The sequence below is a fragment of the Neodiprion fabricii genome, chromosome 7 (genome assembly GCF_021155785.1).
Source record: "Neodiprion fabricii isolate iyNeoFabr1 chromosome 7, iyNeoFabr1.1, whole genome shotgun sequence".
NCBI lineage: Eukaryota > Metazoa > Arthropoda > Insecta > Hymenoptera > Diprionidae > Neodiprion > Neodiprion fabricii.
In genome coordinates, this window is record NC_060245.1 from 15,049,141 (window position 1) to 15,073,312 (window position 24,172).

Here is a 24,172-nt window from a genome sequence, read left to right on the forward strand (position 1 = left end):
AAATGGAGCTGAAAGCTCGCTGGATTTTTGGACAGAGTAAGGTCGTAGGAGAAGTTTAAATGCAAACGGCAAAAGGCAAAAGGATTTTACCGCGAGACTGTACCGGGACAAGATAACGAATCTAGTGGTAGAAATCAAGAGGACGATCCGATGATCGGTCGCCGTTTTTATGGGTATCGATCGTTGCGCAGAACAATCGCCTTCTTTAGCTTTTGTCAATTTCTGTGCACTTTCCCCCTTTTTCTAGGAATTAAAATTAGGGCACGACATTTTCGCCGCATGTTCGCCCGTGCTCTTAGCTCTTTAGGTATTACTAGATTGCAAGCTTTTTATGCTATGCATGGTATAACGCTGTGTTGGTGCGGTGGTGTAGGCGTAGGTTCGTTGCACTGTAATTTTCCACTCTGCGTGGGTTTTGGTGTTGGGGCAGCAACCCTCCTTGGCTATCGTGCTTCTTCCCCCCTTTTCGTGGGCGTTAGGACCTGGGCGGATTTCAGCAGCTATTTCCTAATATGGTGATCACAGTGCACGTGCGCTAGAGGTGACCCATGTATCGTGGTGGACGTTAGTACCGTGTGCATTTTCGGGGTCACGATGCGCTAGATTCTAGTCGTAGTTTACTTCTTAAATATTCCTACTATCCTGTTCGTTACAAAGTCTATATATTAAGATTACCATACCGGTTACTTGTCGTTTTGTTATTTTTATAGCGTGTAAATATGTAAAATTGCCTATGTATTATAATTGATTACTGTCGTTATTCACCTGGAGTACAATAGCGGTTGTTTATGAGACATAGTTGCAATTTGCTTAATATTATTAGGATTGCGTTGCTGCGAGTATTCTTAGGTGTTGGTGTTATAACAATCTCAACAGATTTAGGGTATTTAAGAATTTGATAATTCGTAGTTTTGGAGCAGGTCTACATTTGTGCCTCTGTATAATTCTCTTCTGTAATTGTTAATTCTTATATTGATATAGATCGGCTTGGAAGGTATTGGAGCGTTGTTCTTATATGTTTGTTGATTGCTTGTTATTGGGCGTTGTCATGTATACATGTTTGAGTTTATTCCTTGGTGTCGTACAATACCCGTAAGGAGCTAGGGACGTGTTTTCTTATGTTTTACCTCAAAACTGGTAACAGCTTTGTTCACTTGAAAGAGTTGATTGTTAGTGTATTGATATATTTATTGTAATTCTGTTTAGTTGTTTCGCCTTACAATATCATTCCGTGAATTGATTTACCTTCAATCGTTTCGTCGTTAGGTTTCCTAATGTGTTCTCCAGATGGGGCTCTGTATGACTCCACATTGGAGATCTACATTACCTTCAAAACGCTGCACGTGTTGCCTACAATACGGCGTTACGGAGGAAAGTATAATACATGCTGGATAATTGCTATTCACGGTTTTGAAGGTTTTGCAGTCTCTGGTTTTATGGATTATTGCAGCAGTGCATCTATCTTTACATTATATCGGCTATACACGTATTTATGGTTTTACAGTCTTCTATACTCCAGGCTATATGGTATAGCGTAAGTTGCTTATAGTGTAGCTCTCAGCTCCGAATGCGCAAATGGCATTGTCGAGTGTTATATAACAATTGTATATAATGGTGTTAATATGACAATGGTATATAATAACGTATAACAATATTATAGCTCTTTGTAGTGCGAAGATCTCGTAACATGGTTTTTAAGTCTTGGTTAGTGAATTTCATAGTTATTTCTATCTAGGGATAGTACAAAGGGTGTCCCTTTGTAACAATACCTTATGGTTACAAGATTCTCGTACTTAGAGTTTGGTTAGTTGATAAAAGTGACATTCAATAATAATAGTCGATAAAACATACGGATTTTCCGATCGAATGTGACAATGGCTCAACATTTTGTAGATACTTTACGTTCCGTGACCAGCGCATGGGCCACGCCGTGAGACAGAGACAAAACTATATCACGGCGCTATCTCTCTTGGCTCGCTGCCGCTTTATGCGATAGAATAGCAAGTGCACGTTCCAATTATGTTCTTGTGACAGTTCTGTGATCCACGTTCACATTTAGGGTACTATTTCATGAGCAGTAAAAAGCAGCAGCAGCAGTTTTCCCCCATCACTTCCGGCGCAAGTCTCTGCTGCTCGCAGTTCAGTTTCTCGAGCGACAAGCTTCAAGATCACAATAAGCCAGGACCTATTTCATGAGCAGCGCTGCTGCTGCGTAAAATTACCAGACTGATGCTAGTGAAGACTAGTAAGTTACTAAACCACTGCTGCTTTTTACTGCTCATGAAATAGCACCCTTACCTTTGCTACCGTATCTTATGTAATTTCTTTAACCCACGTTATACAACCTGACGTCCTGAACTAGTGAAAATATTTTGGCACATCCTCGATTAGGGAATAGCCGCTGGGAAGAAGTGAAAATATTTACGCAAGAGTAACATACGTCGTTAAATGCGGAGTAATAGATTTGAAGGCCGTAATCTGGAAATTTGGAATCATTATGGTGAAATTTTGCTACTTCGTTATGTCAGGTCAAGCTGTGCAAACTGACCAAGATAACTTTCAAACGTAGTGCTAACTAAATGCCTGTTGAACTAATTGACATCAACCTCCGTGATAGTTTACAATTTTATAGTCATTTTGCGTTAGTAATGTTTTTATGGCCTGAGGAATTTTACCAAATTATTATTCTACGTTATTTTCAACCTTCAATGCGATGCTGATGATGAAACCGATACATATCAAATGAAATTAGCTTTGGAGCTAATAGTGTGTTGTGATACTTAACATTGAACTGCTATAAATGATGTATGACGATCAGCACGTTCAAAAATAAGTCAGTCATGTATCGCTTGACTCTGACACAAGTTACATTGAATAACTTGACATGATTTCGGAATATCTCTTCGTATCTACGAAAACAACAATTCTTAGCAGTATCGTAGATCAACCGGGGCCTATTATATTTGTGTAAACATATCTTGTGATAGCAAACTATTAGAGAATCTTTGTAAAAACTGATACATCTAGAGATGTCTGAAATTTTCAGTATTCACCGACTTGTTGAAGTTTGGTAAATTGAAACTTAATACCTTCTTCCTAATTTGATTACGAGATAATCGAACACCTCTATTTATTTGTTAGCTACGATTGTTTGCCTATCAGTTGAAAAAAAAAACATTAAAATTATGAATAAGAACTTGGATTTCAAGCTTGATTGATTTTAAATCGTTTGAAAATAGTTATAAAACTCGTAGGTTTGTTAGATTGTGTATGACAATGACTTATTTTTTCAGGAAAACTATTTTCTGTAAATTCACTAGAAGTGATTTTGTTGTTAATCATAAACGTAATACTCCTATTTTATTTGAAATGAATATCAGTAGAATCTTGAAAAATTGAATAGTCATCGATATGAACTATGTGAAAATAAGTCTCTCATTGTGAGTGAAATTTTTTAGAGAATAGATTTGTCAATAAAATAAGACATTGTGGAATGAAATTGAACAAATCTATTGAATTTATAACTATTTTAGAGTAATTTCTAATGAAAAGTGGATTTCTGGGCTTTATATTATGATTCTAGTAATTATTTTTCTAGTCTTTTGAAAATTTTCGTACCTTACGAATGTGAACTTGATAAACCCTTAAGCTTTTCAGGACGGGAATTTTTACGTTTAAATCGACCTTTTATTTTCGACGAAATTTGTGTATAATACCAATGAATTTCTCACGTGGAGTGTCCGACAAACCCAGTGGTCGAAATTTCGACCACTCCCGTCTGCAACGTAAAGTCCAATGTTAAAAATTTGATTTGGCGAGTTAGGAGTGCTTTCCTACGTAACTGGATACGCTGAATACGAAACAATAGTAAAAGATGTCCAGGACACATCCTTGACCTTGAAATGTAATTTTCAAATTTATTGCTTCTTCTATTTTAACCCGAAAATGATAAGAAATCCACCGCAAGAAAAAACCATGTGCTGGTCTGCCGGTAGAAACTAACAGTGATCAAATATTTCTGAAAAATGCTGTTGTTCAATGCTCATCAAGGCGTGTTTAAACTAAATCAAGATAAAACAGAGTTCAATGTTTATAATTTAAATAAAATTATTGTTAAATGTTAATAATGCGTAACACTAAAAGTGACTGTAAATGTTATCAATATAGTTACTACTTGAATACGTTGAGTGCATGTTATCTGATTTTTTTAATTACTCATCATTCAAGAAAAGGATCAGCTAAGATTTTCGTTTCGGTGGATATTTTATTTATTTGGCATACTTAATCGAGCCACGCAAGCCTTATGCGTCAGCATTTTCATACGTGTTAAGTTGGCTTCAGGCTGGGTTCGCCCCCCAACTCGAAACATCAGTGTAACTGTCGGACGGAACAAGTTAAAGGATTCCGAAATGCGTTAAAATTATTCTGGAATTAAAGCCTCGATATACTGCTATGCAAATTAAATGCTCTACTCCAAAGGGAGAAAAATCATCCCCGAACTCCAAAAATCGGTGTAACTGTTTGATGGAACAAGTGACAGGGTTTCTAGAGGCGTCAAAATGACTTCATGATTATTCAATGCCAACGGTGCTCATTCAAGGTCGTCGGTCGTTAAATTAGTAGGGATATCCAAAGGTTCTGTACCAACACTAGAGAAACCTATTATATTCAAATCGCAACACCACAAGATAGCTGTGACGATACTCGTATATTTCAATTTATTTTGTTTCAATATTCCAGTTAGGTTTTTCATTTCTCAGTGTATCAATTGAGTAAAATAAAATAATTATGTTCAGTTACTCGATTCCTTTACTATAAACGCCGTTATCGGCGAAAGTAAGATGAATGAACGGTATATAGTCATAAAATAGTATATTGTGCGGTGAGTGGGCAAAAGTGACGATTCGACGACTCGGAGGCAAGTGCGGATATCATACGTACTCAGAATCGGCATTGCCCACGAGTTGCACACGATATTTTTAACAATAAAAATGTAAAACCAGGTGATTATGGCCGCCTGTTGAAAATGAACAAAAGATGCTATTCCCAATGAATGATGTACGCGTCGGGAAATAGCTTAACGTATCTCCACTAGCGGTGAAATATTTTTCCACTAATGACATGATAATGATATACATAACTCAAAAACAACGATAAACTACAACAAATTAAGAAGCTCACTGGAAACGGAAACATGGATCCAAGTTCTAAACACAATAGACACAAATGAATCCACCGAATCATTCATCAATGGACTGAACGAGCACATACACAAGGCAACATCAGTATCGTTGAATACAAATACGGAATACAAAAAAAAAACGGAAATCATGGATAACTCAGGCCATCATCACTTCCATAAAGCATCGTGAAGAATATGGCAAGGACATCAGGAATCGTCCTCACAATACTGTGGATATTCAAGCATACAAAAAATATAGGAACATACTCGCTAAATGTATAAAACAAGCCAAGAATAATTTCTACGAATACCGAATTAGGAACGCCCATGGGGACCCGAAACATATCTGGAATATAATAAACCAAAACAAACCAAAAAGAGATGCTATTCCGAGGATAAAACTCGGAGGTAAATACATAGAAGAAGAAGAATCAATCACAAATGCGATGAGTGAATTTTTTACGAACATAGGGAATCCACTAGCTTCGAAAATCACAACCACCCCCAGCATTACTCCACCAAATTACCCTCTGCACAATAACAGGTGAACTGAGGAGATGAGAAAGATTAACGTGATGATAGCGGGGACCGGACGCCTCGTGGTCCAGTGTGTATAAGTACACGGATAGGTTTCCGCTGATCTCGAGATCGATTTCCGCGGTCGTCCGTTAATTTTTTTCATTAACAAATTTTCTCTGCTCTTCAATTAATACATATGAGGTATTCCGTGCCAACTGAGAGGTCATTTTCCGTGACCCCCGCCAATTTGCTTCATTATTTTTTATATGATTCTACAACCTAAAAAAAGCACTCACCATTTTTTACAGATTTTTCGTCCGAACCATTCTTTTTTAAAAAATTTTACAAACTCTTTTATGGTCCTAAAAAAAACGCCATTTTTTTTTTGCAAAAATTCACATAATTTCTGGGTCCCAAACAAACATTTTGAGCTATAATTCAGAGTGGAGAATTGATTTTTTGTATTTTTTAAATATTTTTTTAGAGGAATAAATTTTCTTATTTTGTATATTTTCTTATTTGAATGAACTTCGACTCGTGTAATAGGCCGCAGCATGCAATACAAATTATGCTTCATGTTGGCTACCCATACCTTCCAAGCAACATACGCGTATACGACTTTATCTAATGAGTATGAGTGCGTGTAGTCAATAAAATCATATATACATTACTCCACCAGTTTAGAGTTGATATTCAGAAAGCTCAATCTTTTTAAACTGGATCAGCACTGAAGAACTTACCAAAAATATCAAAGAATTTAAAAACATTACCTCATCAGAAGCAGACGGGAGCAGCGCAAGAACCATGAAAGAAGCAGCTACACACATTCTGACCCCGCTTAAACACATCTGTATTAATAGAATACAGCAAGGAGTATTTCCAGCCATTTGCAAAAAAAAGCACAGTTACACTGATCCAAAAAAGCGATAGCGCGGAAGAAATCACCAACCACAGACCCATCACAATTACAAGGAACTGCGAGAATATTGGAGAAATGCATAAAAAAATGACTACAAGTACTTATCGACAAACAATCACTCATTTCTGACAACATGGTTTCAGACCAAGGAAATCTACGCAAGATGCTATACACCAAATAACTACAAATATTCACGAAAACACAGGCAATGGAATGATAACGATCGCTATCTTCCTGGACCTAGCCAAAGCATTTGATACTATCGCTAATAACCAGCTACTAACTACTTTAAACAGGATTGGTACAAGTGGTAACGCGCAGAAATGGTTTCAATCGTAACTAGTAAACCAAAAGCAGAGAGTAAAGGTATGATGCACGTATAGCCAAAACTCTGAAACGACATGCGTCATCCCACAAGGCACCATTCAGTCAGCGTTCCGATTCATCATATACGACGAGGATATTTTACAACACAACTTCCAATCCCAATTAATCTCTTACGCAGACGACACGTGCTCATAACAACAGGTAACACATGGAAGGAAACACTTTGAACTGCCGAATGTTACATTAGCCCTTATACCGACTACTCAATGATAGGCTTCTCACACTAAACCCGATTAAAACCACTTACATGACCGTTAGAGTCAAGAAGACAGAAAAACAGGATGTCGTAGATGTACGTCTCCAACTTCACACAACTGCGGAACAAGAGGAGACCCTTGCCGATGTGACATAATCAATAGAGTTTCGAACCAAAAATATCTTGGCATATTAATCGACAAAAAATGAAATGGAAGCCCCACATAAATTACACCTGCGGAAAATTGAGAAAGCTCTTCCACCCACTAATTAATCTAGACAAATAGTAGATAAAAAAAAAACTAGACAGGTATACTATGCTCTAGTTCACTCCGCAATTCAACATGACATCACGGCATGGGGTAGTGCTTTTAAAAAACATCTACACTCTCTAAACAAACTACAGAAAGCACTAATCAAAGCCGCGCTACATCTATACAACAGATACCCGTCGGACAAGCTTTTCGAAGACCATGAAATTCTTGATATACACCAACAGTACCTAAAGGACATTACGACAAGACTCAATAAAAACACGGATAACATCAATAAACAAACAATCCAGCACAGACACACAGCAAGAGCAGTAACATTAGGTGCCTTCGAAATCGCTCGAATTCGAACCACTTTGGGACAACGACAGGAGAAAATAATAGTAAATGAATTATACAACAACTTCCCATCACATTTGAAAAACAAGCTCATTGCCACCGGCAAGAAAAAGCTTACCGACTGGTTAATCGATGCAGGCACAGGTTTTTACAGCAAACTGACAGAAAGCTACTAAGCCAATCCTGAAATCACAGAAAAACACAAATGAAATTACTCGAAATCTCCCAGACACCCATACAAACTATTCTTTCTTCCCATATGCCCTACAAATAAGCTGTTTTAGAACTTATGTAGGACTTCCTGTCGACAAATACCGCAAACGTCTCTGAAGCAACGTAACTTTAAGGGAAACAAAAAATATGTATGAATCACGAATCACTGGAATATATAAGTTTACACTTACATGCTGAATACATGTAACTAGTAATAAGGCACGAATGCCTTAATATGAATAAATACTAGATACTAAATACTAATGAGCAAAAACAGTTTTTTTCTACTAGTTTATTTGCCGATTCTGGGGCCCGCGAGGACGAATTAACCGCCTGGTTGCTACGGGATTAATACTTTATAGAAGCTTAAAAAATATTTACTGTAATATCTGAAGAAGTAACGAATACTCTCTAAGTTGAACCGATCGCAAATATCAAATAGCAAATTATTAAATGAATATAAGGTGAAGATGTCCATATTTCTGGTTCTGATCAAGTTATTCCAACGTTTTTTTTTCAATTACGTGTCTCGAAAGGAGTCATCAGAATCGTTAAAAATATCCATAGTTATTTGAAAATTAATCCAGCTATTTACATTTATATTTACGGCCCATTTTGAAAACATTACTGGTTGATGTTACACTTTAAAAGTAGACACTGAAAACTAGCACCATGATTTTCTGGCACGCTGTAAGATTAATCTGCCGAAAGTTATCGGTGGATTTATGTGGACCTCTTATTATCGCTAAACTATGTAACGTAATCGGGTAAAGTTTCGACTAAAAATTCGAGGAAAGATTTTCTACACGTCGGGTGAGTTTCAGGGCATGGCATCGAAAATTCATAGAATTAATAGCCATAAATAAAACGATGGATTCCCATGTTTACTGACAATTTACAAGTAAACTAACAATTCTATGTGATTTTTGTATAGGATTAATTGTATAGAGGGCAATGGAACGGACGACTTTTGTAGGAAGAATTTTTATCTAAAACCACCAGAAAAAAATAACGTCAAATTATAACATTATCGATTCTCAAAAAAATTTGGCGCGGAAAACAGGGCCAGATTTTTCTGGTAAACTTCAGCACATGTTCCTAGGCATCGAATATACTTACAATAAAATTGCTAGTCCTACATTCTTCGTCAAATGGAGTTAATCGAATTCTGTATATTCCGACTGAACCAACAGCGATGAACGACCTCGAGTGCAGGGCTAAACAGACCACCTAAGAAATGGAATAAATCACATTTCCGCGTCAAGGTGAATAAGAAAAGACGGAATCCAACTAAACCTTCGTTAAAAAACGTTGGAATACCGATTCGGCACATCACGAAGAAATTGTATTTCGGTTATTTCATGCAGCTAAATGAGAAAGAAACTTCTCACAAATTCACTTCCGTGTCCATTTCAGACGTTGCTTTTTAGTCATCCTTTACCAACCGAATTACAATTTTGTGAAATTCGGGGAATATTTGGGTTAAATAAATGTAGAATGGTTGTTACTTTTCATCACCTTCGACGAAATAAGAAAATTATTTGTTTCGGTCGAAAATCACATTTTTTTAATTTCAACGAATCTTTACACGTTCGAACCTCTAGAATGTGAAAAACAAGTTTATAGAAAAATTTCGGTCTGGATGAAGGTCTGTTGGTCAGTCCGAAATCTTCGACGGTCATCTTGGTCACCGTTTGACGAAAAAATTTGAAACTTCCAGGATTTTAAAACCAAATGATGGGCGTGAGAAATTGCCGTTGAATTTGAACTTCCGGTTCTACCGAAAATGAATCGATTCTCAATGATTACAATTAGTCGAAAGACTTATACTTTTATCTCATGATTACTTTCTGTAAATTAACGATTGTTTTTCCGAGTTCATTGATTTATTCACACAAACTTTTGTCAATATTTTGTTTTTCAGAAATATTGTTTTTTTTTTAAATAATTTTCAGTTAGGTAATACCTTTTCATTTGGTTGCCAAATCCGGTCAGTTTCGGGTTTTCCATCCAGCCGTTTTCGAGATCATCGCGGAAGTTGGTCCAACAGACCTACAGGCCCCCTTTTCGTGGTGATGAAATGTATCGCGAAAAAAACTGATTTTACTCGCCTTATTTTTTGATGATTCATGAAGAAAAGAGTGAGAAAATTCGCCAAAATTGGGAGATATCAGCTTTTTAACATCAACAGGTTTTGGCGTGTCATTTATTCTTCGTAATATCAAAGTCTATGCATCACCAACGAGAAATATTACTTTATGAGGCATGCCCGTGAACTGAGAGTTTTTAAGCGACTACTCAAAACAGGGCTAATTTTAAGAAGGCCTAGGTCGTCATCTGTAATAACAAGCATTAGGAAATTGTTAATCTCTTTGTTATTAAACTTAATCCTCGATACAAATTGAGTAAAGCTGACCAATAAACAAGAAAAGATATGGTTTCACCTTTGAAATGAAATGAAGCGATAATTTTCTAACATGTCATTATAGATAACGACCTAGGCCTGAACACTAGGTACGAACATTATATTGAACGTTCCTGTTTTATTTAATTTTCAACTAATCGATTTTCAAACGGTTTTTCATGTACTTATAAGTAAGTAGATAAAAATAATTCAATCCGTTGCCGATTTTTGCGGCATTTCTGTGTTTTCTTTGTCTTTTCTTCGGTTGGTGTAAACCGTCTCTCTTTTCTTTTTTTAGTTAGTGCAATATTTTTTTTTGTCACGTACAACGTTGAGTATGGAATAAATATTCCAGTTCTGAGGAATCAACCCCCCCCCTCCCAAGGCTGAAACGTCGACATCATTAACCGTTGCTATTATTGACCTTCGACACTGAGAAAGTTACGTCCAAACATATACATATGTAGTAGAAGTTCTTTATTTAACGCAATACTAACACCGTGATTTGTATCTTTAGCGCAAATGGTAATTTTTTTTACATAACTTTGTTATGCCTGGCTGGTTTTGCCCGACCCTCGAGGTCGTTCATCGCTATCAGCAGAGTCACGTTGCATACCATTTTGGATTACTCGCGTGGACGCGGAAATGCCATTGGCCCATTTTTTTTTTTTTGGTGTTCGGTCTTGCCGTACGGGCCGGAGCTACCCTACACATATATGTAAGTTTCCTCTGACGAGGAGAACTCGCCGACTGTAACCCACAGATTTACACGAGCTTCGCAGAATGGAATAGTAACAAAAGTAAACGAACATGTATTTCAACTAATCCGTAAACACTCGACCGTTTCCGAGAAAATAGCGGTTAAGGTTTCGATGGCGATTCATGGGTCCGCTTGAGCGCGGCGCAGTGTTAGGTTTAAAAATAATTGGAAATAACAACCGTATTATAGCGAGTAGATCGATTTCTCTGTTTATTGTTGCATTATTACAGTTCTAGAAAATCCGGTGCATTCCTCGGGGTGATATTTATCATAAAAATATTCGAAACATAACAATTGTGTATACCACAGGCAACGCACGAAGGTACTTTTGCCGCAGTCAGATTTCTCGATGCGAATATTTTCTTGAAAAGCAACGTCATTGAAAATTGGTAGAAAACCGCGATCCGGTGATAATTTTGCAGCAAACCATTGCGTACCAAATTATTTTCTCAAATGCTGGCGCCTGCAATTGATTATGAATCCAGGCGTGTATTTTAATCACGTCACGTCTACTTGTAATGTAAGACAACATTTTTAGTATTTTTCAATGACGTTGCTTTTCCAGAAAACATTCACACCGAGAAATGTGACTACGGCAAAAGTGCCTTCGTGCGTTGCCCGTGGTATACAGAATTTTTATGTTTCAAATATTTTTATAACAGGTATTGTCATGAGTTGGTAACAATTGGCATGCCTGAGTTGGCAGCACTGAAAAGAGTCAGTTCTCTCCTGCCCGGGCACAAGCGTGCACACCATGTATTGTGTACCAAGAAAACCTGTAATAAATAATATTATTAACTCTTACCTGATCGATCAATAAATAACTTACAATAAGCATAACAGGTATCACTCCGAGGAATGCACCGGATCCTGTTAAATTGTAATAATGTAACAATAAACGCAAAACTCAAGCTACTCCGTATTATACGTTTGATATTTCCAATTATTTTTAAATCCAATACCCTGTAGCATATTTCGGTAAAGTGGACAAATGCTTTGGAATGATGAATGTAATTTCGGGTTCTCCTCGTAAGTTTGTTTACGAAAATTTGTAAAACAATTACTGGCCGGCTAGTTATTTACAGTATACAACAATACTGTACCGCAAAAGTTTTTGCTTCTAATTATCTTTGAAAAGACTCAGTCTTATTGTACAGAAAAAAATTGTGGCTATCACCAGCTTTCGTCAATTTACAGCCCCAATGAAAATTCCATTAGCCGTGGATAGAAACGTACAGAAAATGTGCCAAAAACCGTAAAGAAACGAACGGAAAACTGATTATGTGTCTGTTTTCTATACGGGTTTTGGCACATTTTCTGTACGTATCTATCTGTACCTAACCGAAATTTCTCCAGGGAGGCTAATCCAGCATACAGTTACAAAGCTAGCAGTATACCACTGCTAGCCATTGACATCACATTAGTGATTCTGTGCCTAGTGGCTGTAGTTTACCACTTTTGCGTGCGGGTCTTCTTGGAATTCTAACACCCAGCCAATATCAATTGAACATACATAGCGATGAATTACAATGAACCAAAATAATAATGCTTTATTAACATTATAGATGGAAGCGCATAAAGTAACGTCAGAAATTCATACAGAAAATGACAATTTTTCTGTATCGTCGGAGGAATTAGGCAGTAAGTATTTTACTATATTGAATGATCCATGGTATCCGCTATTCCAATACGAAGTTGAAGTAAAGTCACTCATCGTTAGCGTTGTTTGTTTTAATTCATGTATAAGCTTGCGAAATGATGATTTTTCCTAAAATGCATGTTTACATTAATGTTGTGAAGTTTAAACTCATGGTCAAACAGCTCTTATTTTTTCATCGTTTGCATTTGTGTGCATTCTTCATGTCCAGATGTACATTGGAATCCTGATTTTGTTCGCACAAAGATACCTGTCGTAGAAATAGTACGCTACGATATGACGGCGACATGATGGGTAAATACACAGGCTGCACGAAAATTTTCATTTCAGTCGCATGGGGTGTTTTTGGTAAATATTATATTTTTGAGTATGCCCAATCCAAAAATGATACCATTTGCGTCCATCGCGTAAAGTATTTTTGAAAAATACAAGGTGTTTGCGTAAAAAAAGCATATCAACAAGGAAAAAACCCAGATTTCGTTACAATGAACTGAACAATATTTCTTATATAATTAAACAAACAATTTCTTCGTGAAATGTACCTAACATTCCGTGTTCGTACTTTTTGCCTATGAAACCTTTCTTTTCTATTTCTGCTTCTCTTTGATACAACTCCAAACAGGCGTCCGCTTTCCATTTTCTGTTGCCCTGTTTGTATTTATCCTTGAATCTTACTTTAATACGTATTAAATGGAAGTAAGAAATCTCTTTTACATAGGATTTTTAGAATCAAGAATAGGATACCAGATTTCAAGTAAAACGGGAGTTTCACTCTAAATGAAACTACAAACACGAGTTCAAGAAAAAATCTGACGTGATGGAACTTTTGCAGTATTTTTCTCGGTTTCAGTGAGTAAAAATCAATATATAAACAGTATAAAAAAACCTGTTGAGTGTTTTGGTTGCAGACCTGTCTTATAAATGAGTGCGATGTTTTCAGCATGAACCCTCGTCGAGGCAGAGTTCTGAGAACATCGCAATTAGCCTAAACGCTTCATGTCGTACGCGTATCGTACAGTATTTTTTGTAACACATGCACGATTATCGCCTTTTTTCTACCCAAGTATAAAGTGAAAGTAGCTCCTTTACGACCGGCGAGCGATAAAAGTCAATAGCGGATGGAAAAGTTACTTCCGAACTTTTCTACTAACAATAAGTATTGGTATACTATAAGTGAATCTTTGAATGAATTTTTTGATCAATGCGATTTGATCCCAGACTTTTGGTAAGAAAACACGCAAAATCTATACAGGTGTTACAAAAAATATTGTGTTCACCAAAGGCGAGGAGTCAATTTTGCCCTTGAGTATTCACATTACTCGTCTCTGGATCGCGACACGCACTCGCTTCGCTCGTGCTAGCGAGCCTGCGATTCGTACTGTGAATTTCTTACGTGGGCAAAAATGACCCATATCCCGCCCTTGGTACACAATATACTATTTTGCAAGGAGTAAGCGGAAATTTTTTGTAACCACTACATGACAAAGTTTCTTGTCCGCACGTCGTATGTAACATGAACATTGTCGCGCAAGCTATACATGCGCAGAACGTTGTACGCACATCTGATGTGGCACGGCGAAAAAGTAGTACAATATGACCGCTCCTAAGCCACAAAAGAGGAATTACTTCATGCATGTGTGACGAAAAAATTTGGATCGCGTAGACTTTGCATTTCACCATACATGACGTGGCTGCAGTAAGTACCGTTTACGTACTTACGTAACGAGGCTTAACAAAAAGTCACTGTTCTACAATTTTACAATGACCTTCGAAATAGCTGAGTTTGGAAAAAATATCAGTAGATACATACATATTACTTTTTTACGGTTTACTGAATTTCGACAACATACGTTCATGCAGAAATTCCCTCCACCATCATGCGTAAACTGTATACTTGTCGGTGGGCGTTGTTGACAAATCAGAGTTCCAATAGTGCCTTCCGATACAAGTGCAACATGAGATGCGATCTAGGTGCGTGCTCAAACATCTCACGAACCCAACGCCTCATGTCGTAAATGTATCGAACAGTATTTTTTACATACTCAAATGTAAAGATAGGCGATCTTGGCCGCCTGCTGAAAATGATCAAAAGACGCTGTTTCTCAATGAATGATGTGCGTGTTAGGAAATAGCGAACCATTTCGGCAGACCTATGAACTTTTCGTGTAAGAACCACTGGGAATATTCTATACATTAATTAACAAATCTTCAAAAATATTTTGAATCTTACAGATGCCATTTCAAAGTTTTACTTCAAATACCCTCGATGCTTGACGAAAAACGGAAAAAATGGACTCGAGTTTGACAACGACGGAGACCCTATCATTGATCGGCAAACACAGGGAGAATTAATTATAGGTAACTAAAAAATTGATGGTTATGATTTGAAGTATTTTACCATGTTTTTTTTTTTTTCTTCTTTATAAGGACTTGGTTACCAATAGAGACTAGTGTGGCACGTACCATATGAGTGTGATTTTTAGGATAGTTTTATGTACAGTAACATATTCCAAGATTAAAAGCAATCGATTATTGTGATTTCATATGGAGTATTTTTCATATGTTCGACCACTTTTTCCAGGACTCTCTCAAATATCGCTTATAACAGAACATATTTTAATACATCTCAAAAGAAATCTCTGTGAATTTCTTTGGATTTTAAAATCAACCCTTAAATAAGATTAATTTTTTTTATAATCCGATCATGTAACTTGAATTGGGTAGGTCTGGCAAAAAAAGTGTTGTTTTTCACTGAACTTTGTCATACAATAAAACCTATATTTTTTATTTCTATTGCAATGGGACAGCTTTGATGTAAGTCTCAACTTTATATAATCTACGGCAGTATGAGTCTTAAGTTAAATATGAGTTTAAGTTTAAGAAAAATTTGATCACGTTAAATTTGAAATCATTCAACTTACCTGCAATGAGGTAAGATTGGGCCATCCGGCCATCTTGTCTTGCCTATTTAATCAGAGAGGCCAAAAGAGTATTCTAAAGGACCCGCAAAAGGTGCATTCAACATAGTAACAATATAATCTGACATGTGGGCCTCCATGACTGCAAAGAATATGTTTTTTACCTTCATTAACGCTTGTATTTGTTTTTTTTTTTTTTAGAGCACAGTATATCGACAGCACTAGGACTTGTTGGCCTTCAAGTATGGCGTGGTGCATTTTTACTCGCTGATTACATACTGCACAATGGAAAACTATTTGAAAATCAAGTCGTCCTAGAGCTAGGGTCTGGTGTTGGCCTTACTAGCATTATAGCCGGAATGTTGGCTAATGAGGTTATATGTACCGGTAAATGAAATTCTACTTGAAACACTCATACTCAGACACACACACAAACACACGCCAATAGGTAAAAATATACGCTGCTTGTGTAAGTATAGTGGGCTTTTCAAAACTTGTTATGCTTAATTTCTATCTAGACTTTCTTGTCACATGTATATAATTAGAGCTGGCCTTCGATTTTAAAGAACATTTCCTTATTTGTAGTCCTATTTGGGCTGAAAGGTCCAATTAGCAGCTCCACCTTGCTAAAATTATTTAGTTGAAAAAAATTTGAGTTATTGGGCAATTCCAGGTGTTATTGGAGGCAAAGTAATCTTATTATCTCTGAGATTCAAGTTCACATGATGAGGTGCGAATTTTTTTTTTTCAATGTAAATAATAAATAATAAGACTTTATGTCAGTTTATTCCTATGTTGCATACGCGACAGACACGTTGCAATGTTTTTTTACACAAGGTCACGTGGCGTTTGATTGGATAAGAAGGGGATGTGCCAGATGTGAAAGAAAAACCTTGACCCCCATTTACCGCTAGAATCTAGGTTCGACTGTTTTGTGCATATAGTATATTTATCCACTGTACGGCTATTATCTCTGTGCGGACTTGACGCATTCTTCAGACGTATACGATTTTAACGCCACGTGTCACAAAATTAGGTTTAGGCAAAAATCGTCCTGAAAATCGCATGTATACTTAATGTGTTGGATTTTGACTGGTTCCGGAATACACATATTAGCAGCGGGGTGAAACTCAATGCTTCAGTATGGGACCCTTATTCGACAACCTAGTGCAAAACATTACTAGCTAAATCGAGCTGGGTGATGAAATAATCAAAGGTTAGTAAAACTTTTGAGTTTCCCCTACGTATGTTGGTAACACAATTTTTTCGCAGCGTACTCTTGAGATAGAACAGCAAACAAATTCCATGGTTTGTTATTATTATAATCAATGCTAGTCGATTCTTACTAGTCAATTTCTTTTCCAACAATTCTTATTGTTGCTGTGGTTATATAATGTCATAAGTTCTTTAAAAAGAAAGTGGAAGAGGAAACTTGTGTCACCCCGCTGCGTATTAGCGATCTATGAGAAGTTGGCCTGCGACGTTCGAATTTATTAAAAAAATTTACGTCAAATCATTGCGCCCTGATTGTTCTCTAACTTGCTTTATTATTTGCTCCCGCACGATTTTGGAGAAAATCGAAAGAAATAAAGATGTATTTCCGGGAGCCGCCAGGTGTTTCGCAGATTTTTAAAAGTCGTAGAATTTCCAAAGAATTTATGTATCAAATAATTGATCCTCAATTGCTCTTATCTGCTTCCTAATTTTTCTTATTTGCTACTAATTGCTCCTAGAACGCTCGTCATTGTTCCGAAAATTTCGTCATTTCCTACTTCATGGTTTTTGAATAAACTGGGAAATAACGGAGGAACCGATTTGGAGGTTGTGTCGTCGAGCAGCAAACTTCAACTGGAATCTGTTGAAGTGATAAATTCACAGAAATGATAAATTCGGCCAAGTCGATGGTGCTTGTAATTGCACGGCGATTTCTCATCAATTATCTACCAATTTTGTAATTTTCTCCGTCGTAATTTCCGAAAAAACTCGGTAAAACGATACCGACTCATTGCGTGGTCGAAGGTCGAATTCCGGCAGAATCGAACTTGTATACCTGATGAAGAAATGATAATTTCGCCCTAGTGCATAATGCTTGTAGTTGTTCGTCGATTGTTTATACGTAATCTGGTAATTTAGTCATTTGCTCCAGCTTGATTATAGAGAAAACTGTAAAAAACTGGAGGTACTGGTTTTCAGGTTATGTCGACGAACGGCGAATTCGAAATCGTAAATGTATCCCCGTAATTTGGTTCGGTTTTTATGGCCCAATTTGGATATTCAACTTTTCGATGTGACTGCAAGATTTCATTTGTTCGATTTTCAATTTATTTATCCTGCATGGAGGTTGTAATCATAGTTTTCTTTTGATCTCCATGTTTCTTTTTCCCGTTTACTATTCATTTGATACCTTTTATCTTTAATCTTTGGAGGACGGGAACACCCGTATACGAGGGCGACACATGATCGACACTTTACCCGTGATAGTTTTGACATATTAGATACCTTATTTAAGAATTTTCTGAAGGAGACCAACAATCCCAAAGCCCCGTCCTCTAAGGGTTGAACTCGACTGCCAGTAACTCTGTTTATCGTATTCATCTTTATTTTTTCTGTCCTTTTCTCCGTTTTCCATCATCGTCGACAAGTCCTAATCGGACAGAAAGTACGAGTCTCTAAGAAATAAACAAAATGTACATCAGTGTTACTGCTCGAGACGGGAGGTACATTTAGGAAGTTGGAAAAAACATGATTTTCAAGACGTTTTTTTTTTATTTAAACCAAAGCGTGAAGCCCAAAATGCTGTACGATTTACCTGACCCGAACCCTTGTTATATGTTTTTCACATAATGACGGTACTGGGAAATGAGTTTATTGTTCTCTATTCCTGCATTTATTCTTTGAGCTCGTCAAAATTCGTTTACACTATATTTCGAAAAGCTATACATAAAAAAAAATCATTTATTCTATGCATGGGTTGTACGAAATGGAGTGTACGCCTTGCGTAGACACTTCGCAATACTTTTTTTTAAAGCTATTTGCTGGCCTTAAAAATACACGAGACCTTTTTTGTAACCAAATTTAATAATGTTTCATTTTGATACTAATCTCAATTGGTCTCCGAGCCATGGGAAGCGAGATATTCGCAAAAAACCGAATTTGTTGACCTTTGACCTTCAATATTTATTTACACTGGTGTGATCTCGTTCTAGATTTTAACGTATTTTTATAACGTCAAGATTAAGCGATTAAAAAACAAATATTGGAGGCTCTATTTTTTGGAACAGAAAATCTAAAATGACTGGACTAGAATATGGAAAGTCGAAGGAACGTGTAAACTGGACCTAACGAACTAAGAAAATTGAATGAAAAATTTTTATTAGAGAATTAATTTTACATACACAAATCGATTTTGTCATTAAAATCGTTAGGTTTTTTCAAAACTCGCGCAAGTCGTTCTATTTTATACTTTTATTACACTTTTATTGGTCATCAGTGATATTTATGCTTGAAAATAAAGAAAAAAAACTTATTGCAGTGTCGTAAATGTATGTGCCACCTTAAAATTACGTGTTTTTGCAAGCACACGATACGTAATTTCTATTTCTTTCTTTGAAGTGCGTCGGATTTCCCATGATCCATCGTCTTTTTTTTTTGGATAATATTCACTGTGTAATTCCTTTAATCTTGACTTGCTCCAATGATTCTTTTCTGTTGAGTACTCTGCCCGCCGTTTGCTACACCGCCACACCGCATTATTATCACACACATACACTGTAACTGTAACCTGTTCCATGAATAATTTACGATTGAGTTTTCAGATGTGAATGTAGGTGGGATCCTTAAATTAATACAAGGAAATGTGGATAGAAATAGGGTTTATATTAAATCTCCGTTTCTGGTTACGGAATTGAACTTTTTCAACCTGAACTGGCCGAAAACTTTACAAGAAAAAATTGATGCAGCTTCAATCATCCTAGCAGCAGATGGTGAGTAGTATTTGACACCTTATGTAGTATGTGACGTCACGCTTGTTATTATATTTATGTTATTTTATATTATTTTCAAATACGATACTTGATAATGATGATGAATATGGAGAAAATTTTGTACCCACTATTTCTAAGATTCAAGTGGATAAACTCTACTCAAATATTACGTAATTCTTTGTTGTCTGAACATATTTCAAACCGTTTTCCTCCAAATTTTTATCGGTGTACAGAGTTTCTGTGTAATCGAATATTACATGACACACCAAATGGTCAAACGAACTTTCCGAACTGAAGTTTGGATCATAATTGTACTAACTTTTTCGTCCTCAAAATCACTGTCTAAACGAGAAAAGTATAATCCTTTTAGGTAGTCCTAAACTCAAATATATTACATATTCATTGCAACTCATTTTGTTACAGTGATTTATGATGACCAAATAACGGATGCGTTTGTGAGAACCGTGATGAAGTTGTTGAACTCGCGGTTGCCGAAGGCAATTTACATCGCCTTAGAGAAACGGTATGTGTTTACCATTTCAGAACTGGATACTGTAGCGCCGATGTACGAGGAGTTTTTAAGATGTGTTCAACGATACAAAACTAATTGGAAGATTCAATATTTGGATATAAATTTTCCACAATATTTCAAATATGACAGAGTGAAAGAGCTGATACTGATGAAAATTGAAAACAACGTCGCTAGTATATGAAAAATGTATTAGACCAAATTTAAAACGAGTATATAACTTAATAATGCTAATTACAGTTAGGTCAAATTTATAATTACGCTGTGTCGTAAGTAAGAAAACTTAAATGAGAATATAACAATAAAGTTCTTTTTTCTTTTGAATTTCTTAGCCTCGTTCTAATTCTTATCTAACTATGAATTGAAAATGGGTCAATTCGAAATATATATTGTGACACCGGATTTTCCATACTCGGTTCACCCGAAAAAGTTTGCAGAGAACTTATCGTGTTCACGATAATTTGGCGAACCGCAATGAAAGCTGAAAAAGGAAACTCACGAAAGATACCGCCAGATTTTGTTGGGCGCCTGGTGTAATCGACACGCTTCTCAATTGTCAAATATCTTTGCTAATCCTCGGCTATAATCTGGATACTTTCGGTAGTTCGGTACCACGGAGAGGGGAGGGGTAATAGGGGATTATTAGAGTTCTAATATTTATTCATAGTACTAACCAAATAGAGCGGAGTTAGATAAACACTAAGGGGTTCTTTATTTTGGTCGTTTTGGAATTCTTTCGATTGCACCCCAAAAATGTGTTCACCTTGTAGGGAAAAAAATCCCCTGTGAATATAAAGATCTTTGGACAATATTAACGCATGCCGGGAGACGATTGAAATTTTGAAGTAGAATATGTACATTGAAATTTTCTATTTTTTTTAATTTTTTTTTTTTTCATCAACTAAAATGGACTGAAAACATCAATTTGATGCTTGAGAACGATGTTTATGTTTCCAGCTAAACGTAGGAACAAAATAATTTGGTATGAGCCCATGTATTCCATAGATAATGACACTCAATTTAACCATAAAAATTATTGTTTTGTGATTCAATATATTTTAAGAATTTTGAGATTCAATATACTTTATTTTTTTTCTTGCATGAAGTTGGAAGTATAAACATTGTTCTCAAGTATCAAATTCATTTTTGCACTCTATTTTAGTTTATAAAAAAAAGGTAAATGGCTGGCAAAGATAGGCGGATTTCAGGGGTAAATTGACTGCTTTGGGTTACATTTGGGGGAAACCTTTAGTTTTAGCGTACTTACAGGGGGCCACAATATGGTGCTTTTAGGGAAATATTTGTTATATACCGGTATCTGAAAACAAAGCGTGCATGTTTAATTAATGCTAGATTTATTTACACAAGGCTGGAAAATCCTGTAGTCACTAACATGTTGCCAGATTTTCCATACAATTTACTCTACGTACGAAGCCAGCGCACTGTATAAGTCTATATTATCAATGATCTGAAATTATTCCAAGTCATATAAGCTGAAAAATACAATTGACTTTCCGATAAAATTGTGAAGCGTCAACTTGGCGTTGGCACAAATATATGCAAGCACGATCGTGTAGTTGTAATTACTGATTTGCCGCTCGTTATGAATGCTATCAAACTTTGTGAAGTACAATAAAGCATCACTGATGCCCAAATGGCGGAGTATTGGAACTTGATATTCTGCTAAGATGTAGTTTTCTATAGGTTTTATTTGTTTTTTCATTTATTTATTTATTTAGAAGGAAGCCCAACAGGCGAACCCAGAAAAGGCAGCAACAAACACATACAATACAGTAGCAAATATACACATTGTGCACTAAAGAGTTAGTGAATGTTATCTAACGTAAAAAGAGAGTAAAAAAGCAAACAGTATTAACACAAAAGAAAAACAGTGCACTTAAACAGACTAAAATCAATAATAGTAAACATAAAAGTATGCTCGAGTCTCAATTCAATATCAGTTATGTCAGAGAAAAAACGCTCGTGCCATGCTAAGGAGGCAGCTTACGCCACCAGGGTCATAGATGCCAGGAAGGCTGTTAAAGTTAATACAACTTATATAGGGCGGACAGTAAAGTTTGGACGGCCTAAAACATGTCGATATTTAGGAGTTTTGTTTTAACGAAAATGAAAACCCTTAGAGCAATTTGAGTTTCAGCACTTTATTATTTATAGATTAAAGAACAGTTTAGAATTTTTCCATTGAAATTAATAATAAAACGGCAGCATGGTGCGTATATATATATAAATAGCGAATGACCACATTCTCAATCCGACGGCACAGATTCCTCAGTCAATTTTTATCCGATCGAAATTTTGACACAATCTTCAAAACTTGGTTATCGATTCGAGTTTGTCCCTAGATTTTTGAATTTCAATACCAAAATTTGTTCAACAATTTTTTGGTAGAGAAATGACATTCTTTGTTCATAACCGTATATGTTTGGAAAATATTTTTTAAGGTCTTTTTAACTGAAATAAGTTTTACTATCTGTTACAAGTTGGACAGTGATGTCATAGGATGCACCGGCGCAAAAGCCCTCGAATTCAAATTCGTTCGCTATTCATATTCACCATGTCACCATTTTGTCATAATTTCAATGGAAAAATTCAAAAATATTCTTCAAACTATAAATAATAATAAAGCCCTTAAACTGAAATTGTTCTGAGTGTCTTCATTTTCTTAAAAAAAGAAACTCCTACAAATAGGTATGATCTTAGACTTACAAGCTGTACGTACCCCCCCCCCTGATAAAACGCTATCTTTGCTTACAAATTATAATCAAATACTAATGATAGCAACAAGATTTGTGAAAAAAAAGTTATAAATTTCAAAAGTTGAAACATTAACATCGTCAGAAAATCTATATACTAGTGTGGCGGACACCCGCCACCAGCAAGCCGGCGAAAAACCCTTAAAATATTTCCGTTTCTCCATGTGTATCTTTTTCTATAGTTCTTTACAACTAACGTTCGAGTGTCCAGGCCTCGCCTCGCTAGCCGAGGGTTAAGGGTTTAACCGCGCCGGAAATTTCCCTACATGTGGCATTTATGGCGCGACGCGACCCTTGGCCTCGACTCGGGGGCGAGCCTGCACTTTTTCTTCATCTCTAACCCAGTCTTCGCCACGCTCTTGGCACATAAGTACCTATCAACTCGTTTCGCTTATTTTCCCTGCCTTCCGCATTTTCTACTACGCCATCCGAACTGTGTAACCCGATTTTTCTGGCATTAAACAACTTGTAAACCATATTCTCTGGCGTCATACAGTAACTAACCTCCCGTCAGCACCACAACTAGTATAATTCGTCTTATTTTCTAGCTTTCTTTCTTTTTATACTGCGCGACATTTCACAACGAGCAGTGCGCAGGGGCATGCATTGGTGCCGGAACAATGTTAGGCGATATCTTTTTTCTCTTTCGATCAGTTCGAATAAATTTTGTATGTACAGATACTATTTAAATAGATTAAAGTAGTGTAAATACAAAAACGAAACACAACAAATTCTAAATTTTGCATATATGTATATATGTGACAGCAAAAAATAGAAAGCAGTTATAAATTCGGCACATGAAAACCTTCGTATCTATAATATTTTTTTTGAAGGAAGATATTATTGCAAACCTGTGTTATCACTACTGACCCCGCCATGAAATATATAATATTAGGAATCCAAGAGCTTTTTTTTAATCCAGGAGTTAACGACAGATTTCATCACACCATTGCCGCAAGCTTCATTTTTCAGCATTAAAATTGCTCCTGCAATGAAGATACTGGCAGAGATACCACCTGAAAACGACCGCGCTATGATTGGTCGAGCGCCTGCCCCACCAATCGGCCAATGATTCAGATTCGTGCGCCGGCGTATTCTAGCTTGTAAACGCTAGATCAACT

The 24,172-nt window shown here is 36.4% G+C and overlaps 1 protein-coding gene across 6 annotated transcripts; it reads left to right on the plus strand.

Annotated features, from left to right (window-relative positions):
- The first annotated feature begins 2,317 nt into the window (after positions 1 to 2,317).
- LOC124186330 (methyltransferase-like protein 22) lies at positions 2,318 to 20,601 on the plus strand. Of its 6 annotated transcripts, none has more exons than XM_046577951.1 (6): positions 2,347 to 2,500; positions 12,756 to 12,831; positions 15,080 to 15,205; positions 15,967 to 16,152; positions 19,581 to 19,748; positions 20,172 to 20,601. In XM_046577951.1, the coding sequence occupies exons 1-6, from the start codon at positions 2,498 to 2,500 to the stop codon at positions 20,459 to 20,461; spliced, it is 849 nt and encodes a 282-aa protein (XP_046433907.1). In that variant the 5' UTR covers positions 2,347 to 2,497; the 3' UTR covers positions 20,462 to 20,601. The 6 variants fall into 6 exon arrangements, with proteins under 6 accessions (XP_046433913.1, XP_046433907.1, XP_046433911.1 ...); XM_046577955.1 differs by having other exon boundaries at positions 2,393 to 2,528; XM_046577956.1 differs by lacking the exon at positions 2,347 to 2,500 and adding an exon at positions 2,548 to 2,641.
- The last annotated feature ends 3,571 nt before the right edge of the window (positions 20,602 to 24,172 follow it).